The 5,802-nt window shown below is 42.0% G+C and overlaps 1 protein-coding gene across 1 annotated transcript; it reads left to right on the forward strand.

Moving 5' to 3' along the window:
- The first annotated feature begins 230 nt into the window (after positions 1 to 230).
- On the forward strand, positions 231 to 2,173 carry LOC116913756 (endosome-associated-trafficking regulator 1-like). Its single transcript, XM_032918063.1, is given in 2 exon segments — positions 231 to 508; positions 510 to 2,173. Coding segments are annotated over 2 exon segments (960 nt in total). The 5' UTR covers positions 231 to 323; the 3' UTR covers positions 1,285 to 2,173.
- Positions 2,174 to 5,802: the final 3,629 nt, after the last annotated feature.

Consider the following 5,802-nt stretch of genomic DNA (forward strand, 5'->3'; position numbering starts at 1 on the left):
TCATTAACATCCAATGTAGGATTCCAGGCCCAAGCATTTGATGATACCAGCATCCGGAAGTGTGTTTATAAGAGCTAAGTGCGGAAGTGGGCCACTGGGAAGCAATCAGCTGTACACAACGCTCATAAATGTACAAGAGGTATGGGTCATTTAGGCAAACATTGTTTGCTAACTAGGACAGTGGATTAGAAATTATATAGCATCAAAAGTAGGATGCGGCCCCACGGCGTTCGGCGCAGGCTTCCGGCCGGCCGCGCCGGATGAGGCAGGGGCTGGCGACGGCGTTGTGGGCCATGGGGCCGCGGCCGGGTTAGGGCGCGGCGATGTCGGGCTACGCGCGGCGGCAGGGCGCGCCCCCACTATCGCGGACGCGGAGCCTCGTAGTTCCCGACGATTTTGGCTATGGAAAGGGGAAATGTACTAAACAAGGTCCGTCGGGAGCCCATGAGACGCGCTTTGGAGGTGACAAACTTGAAGACCTTGAAGAAGCCAATCCATTCTCCTTCAAAGTTTTTGAAAACCAAGAACCTCAGCCTGTCAAAAGAAGACACAGCCACCAGTCGAATTTACCCGAAGGAGGCCTCGAGGCACCCACTGGGACTAGACCACAACTCCCCTGTTTCCCAGCCCATGGGATATGGCCTGGAATATCAGCAGCCATTTTTTGAAGACCCAACAAGAGCCAGCAACCTAGAGGAGGATGAAGAGGATGGGTGGAGCAGAGCCTACCTGCCGTCCGCCGTGGAGCAGACTCACTCCGCGAGAGCCGCGCAGAACTCATCGCCCTGTGGCACCTACCTTTCCTTCTTTTCCAACGCGTCAGAGCTGGCAGGTCCTGAGTCTTTGCCCCCATGGACACTGAGTGACACTGACTCCAGGCTCTCCCCAGCGTCTCCAGCTGGGAATCCTAATGTAGACTTTGCAGCTCATGAAGAATCCTTAGGGGACAGACACCTGCGGACGCTGCAGTTAAGTTACGAAGCAAAACAGGCTGTAAAAGCAGAAAATCATGTCATGAAGCTGAAACAGGAAGTAAATTTGCTCCAGGCACAGCTCTCCAACTTCAAGCGAGAAAACGAAGCCCTGCGGTCAGGCCAGGGTGCCAGCCTTACCGTGGTGAAGCAGAACACCGATGTGGCCTTGCAGAACCTCCATGTTGTCATGAACAGTGCACACGCATCCATAAAGCAGCTGGTGTCTGGAGCAGAGACTCTGAACCTTGTTGCTGAAATCCTCAAGTCTATCGACAGAATTACTGAAGTTAAGGATGAGGCAGACTCTTGAGAACACGACCTGCCGCCGGGTCCCGGCACCTCTGCACCGATGGCACCACACAGCTTCCAACTGTGTTCCTAACTAAGCAGTCCTCACCAAACCATCTCACAGCCTAAGCACGTGACTGGGCACCTGCAGTACGGGGCTCCTTTCCACCTGTTGCACCTAACAGTTTACATGAAGTCCTTTGGGGAAGTCCCACTGTTTGATAGACTCACTGATTTACTGGAAGACATTTTTATAAAACCCAGCAATTTTTAGAAAGCACTAAAGCTGAAACAAGAGTTTGGTAAAAAGCTTCTTCCACTGTCCCCTCAGATTTACCTATAGATGAGCTCGGGCTCAGGGCCAATCTTACTAAGCAGAACACTAAGTAAGCCAGGGTGTAAGCGAGCAGCCTGCACAGGGACTCTTGCTGTCACTCTGCCTCACGAACAGACGTTGACATTGTGGCCTTCACGGAGGCTCCTGCTGTCAGCAGCCTCACCGAGGCAGCACCACTCGGTAGATGCTGCTGTCCTACCAGGGACCCTAGTACCAAAGTCACAGACTGCATTGCAGAGCGTCACACGCGCACTGCTCTGGGCTACCAGCTTCGGGAAGCCATTTGGGGCTGTTGGTTTTGATGAGTGTTAATGTGTCAGTGCATCTTTTGCATAGTGCGGTTCAGACTGGAATTAGAGCACACACCTACCTGCCTCAGGTCAGCACCAGTTCTTTGGGCTGGCTGGCTGGTTTTGAAGGACAAGCAGACATAAGCAGCACCCTGTGCTGTGCTGAGGGGTCAGGGTTTGGGGACCACTTTCCTATAGATTTTTAAAATTTCCCTCTTCCCCTCCTGTTGAGATCAACAGCTTTCTTATCTAAATAAATCTTGAAGATCATTAAAAAAAAAAAAAAAAAAAAAAGTAGGATGCACTCACTGGTAGCACCAAGGAGAAGGAAATTGTACTGAAAAGAACTGAACACATATGGCTGTCTGGTTCGTTTTCTTTTCTCTGTAGCCCAAAACACATCTTAAAGTTTACCCTATGAAAACATGTAAAGTTCACAGTAAAGTATTATTGATTATGTGCACCTTCATGTTACCAGAATTCTAGATCTTTTTCAAGTGGTGTCACTGAAACTGGACCCACCAAAAAGCTCATTTCCCCCTTTCCCAACAAACACTAACCTGCTTTCTGTTTCTGAATTTGATTATTTTAAATATCAAATACAAGTGAAATCCTGTATTATTTACTTATCTGTGACTGGATTATTTCACTTAGCATAATGTCTTAAAGAGTCCTCCATATTGTAGCCTGTGTGAGGTTTTCATTTTTAAGGTTGAATAGTATTTCACTATACATGGTCTTCACATTTGGTCTATCCATGGTGTTGATGAAAGCTCGTTTGTTTATCCATCCTAGCTATTGTGACTAATGCTTTAGTGAACTCAACTGGGCAAATACATCTTCGACCTTCTGTTTTCAGTTCTTTTGTGATATACCTAGGACAAACTATATGAAAACTCAATTTTAAACCTTTTTAGGAGCCTCCATATTGTTTTCTGTAGTTGGTGCACAATCTTATAATCTTGCCAACAATACACAAGGGTTCTTATTTCCCTATTTTCACCAACATTTAACAATCTAAGATATGAGCTGATAAATCGCTGTGGGTTAGACTTGCTTTTTCCTTTGTTTCTTTTCATGGTTCTTTTTTAAAAAATATAATGCTTTATTAATTTTTGAGAATTTTATGCATGCATACAATGTATTTTGATGCATCCCCAGATCCATCCCTAACTCTTTCCAGGACTACCACTCACTCACTACAAAGTTTGTGTCCTCTTTTTATTTTTTTTGAATAACCCACCAAGTTGAGTTTGTGATATTCATATTTTTTATTAGTGTGAGGACATCCACTAGAGCCTGGTGAATCTAGCAATGACTGCATCTTGAAAAACTAGCTTTTCCTTTCCCAGCTACCATCAGCTGTCAATAGCTCTTCATCCAAGGGTGGAAGCTCGTAAGTCCATCTCCAGTCCCTGCTAGACTACTGACTGGCTTGATCTTGTACAGGTCTTATACAGGCAGCCAGAGCTGCTGTGAGTTCATGAGTGCAGACATCCTGTCATGTCATGTTCAGAATATATTTTTCCCTTTCCATTAGTCAATTGAGCATCTTTTCATGTTTTTACTCTCCTTTCGTATGTCTTCCTAAGAGGAATGTCTATTTGAGTCGTTTGCTAGCTTTTCTGGGGCTACATGTTTGCTGACTGCTGCTGAGTTGTAGTAGCATATCATGCACGTTGGACAACAAGTCCTATGCAATAAATTGTAAATATTTTCTCCTCTTCAATATCTTGCCTTTCTCTGTATTGTTTCTTTGCCGCACAGAAGGCTCAAATGTTACAGTGTCCCATTTATCTATTTTTGTTGCTGTTGCCTGTTTCCTTTCAAAAAAAAAAAAAATATATATATACATATATATATAATGTCTTAAATCTTTTCTCCTGTTTCCTTCTAGGGGCTTTATAATTTCAGGTCTTGTGTTTAGTCTCTTAATATATTTTTAAATACATTTCCTGTTGTATGCACAAAATTTATTTGAATTCATATTTCTATTTTTTCCAGCCAAAAAAAAAAAAAAGAAACTATTCTTCCTACCCTGTGTAGGCTGAGTGTCTTTTTTGAAAATCATTTGATTTGATATATGACATAAAGCTTTTGGGTTTGCCTGCTACTGGCTTACATGATTGTCTTTTCTGCCAATATAATACTGTCTTGATTACAGCTTCTTTGAAAGTTTTGAAATCAGGATGCACTGAGGTCATAAGTTGTTCTTTCTCAAGATTGCTTTGGCCACTTAATGAGATTCCTGGTTCTATATGAACTTGAAGTCTGTCTTCTATCTCTTTAAGCATACTCTTGGACCTTGTGAGGAACTCCTAGGCATTAACTTGGGCTGTGTGAACATTTTAACAATGCCAACTCAATCTCAGTCGGGTTCTTCCCTTTATTAGCCTGCTTTGACTTCTTTCAGCAGTGTTTTACAGAATGCTTTTGTCTTCCCAGTTAAATTTATTCCTAAGGATTATATTCTTTCTGAATCTGTCATTAATGGAAATGTATTCCTGGTTTTTCTTTTGAATTGCTCATTAGCAGTGCATAGAAACACAACTGATTTTGAGTAATGGTTTTTGTATATGGCAACTTTGCTAAATCCAATCATCCATTGTTATACGTGAGGGTTGCCTTTTATTTATTTTCCTTACATAATTGCTCTGGCTAAGACTTCTAACAGCAGCAGGATAGACATGATGAGAGTGAGAGTGGCCATTCTTGTTTTACTGACCTTACAGGAAACATTTCATTTTCACCACTACTAAGCATCATGTTAGCAGTGGAATTTATAGAGGTTAAACCATGTTCATCTTACTCGTTGATGGCAAAAAAAAAAAAAAAAAAAAAAAAGTACATTCTTGGTTCTACCTATAATGGTTTAAAACTTCTTAGTAAATGTACAAAATATATGTTTTTGACAATTCCATGCATGCATACCATGCCTTTCTAATGTTTAACCCATCTCTTTGTCCCTTCTCCCCTTCCCATGAGTTCCCTTCCTCCCCTCAAACAGTATTCCTCCTTCTGCTTCCATGCTCTGTGTGTGTGTGTGTGTGTGTGTGTGTGTGTGTGTGTGTGTGTGTGTGTAAAATATAAAATAGAAATGTAATGTTTTTCTTTGTTTTACTCTCCCCCTTTAGGTCCTCCTTTCTACTTTCTTATATATACACACATATCTAAGTTTACATTCTGCATCTGAGAGAAAGCTATGCTCTTGAATCGGGCTTATTTCACTTAACGCGATGATCTCTAGTTTCATCTCCTCTTCCTGTACATGACATAATATTGTTCACTACGTGGAAAGGTCCTATCAATGTTAAATGCATAAATATAATCACCTGGGCTTCTCACCGTCATTGTGGCTCATCTAGAGACACAGCTACTCTAGAGACTAGAGGAGAGTGCCACAGAAGCCAGACTTACCAGGTATGTGTTTTTAACCCTGATTCATGTGAGATTAAGGCAGATGCAAATCACAATGCAGTCCATTCCTTTTTTTTTTTTTAATAATATATATATTTTTAGTTAATTCTTTTCAGCTCCTGCCAAAGGGCAGAGCACTGGGAACTGTCTGAAGAATCTACCTGCTTTGACCTTTGCCCTTTACAGCCCAGAGTAGTTTTTGTGCTTGTTTTAAAGAACTGAATAGAAATCACCCATTAGTATTTCCACCTACAAAACAATCAATTTTGGAATACAAAGAAAAGGAAATCTTTCTGGTTGCTGAAATGAATTCTTTTTGCTGCTCCTCAGGATTTAACATTTGTTCTGCTAATTTCCCCAAGTCTCTGTTGATGGACTTTGCTGTTCAGTTGTTAATGCAGCCTTCAGTCTTTAAGGCTTTTAACCTTTCATCTCCAGTAATTCAAGTGGCTTGAAAAACTCCATCTTGCTTTTCTCATATCCAAAAATTGATCTT

The sequence above is a fragment of the Rattus rattus genome, chromosome 12 (genome assembly GCF_011064425.1).
Source record: "Rattus rattus isolate New Zealand chromosome 12, Rrattus_CSIRO_v1, whole genome shotgun sequence".
Lineage (NCBI taxonomy): Eukaryota > Metazoa > Chordata > Mammalia > Rodentia > Muridae > Rattus > Rattus rattus.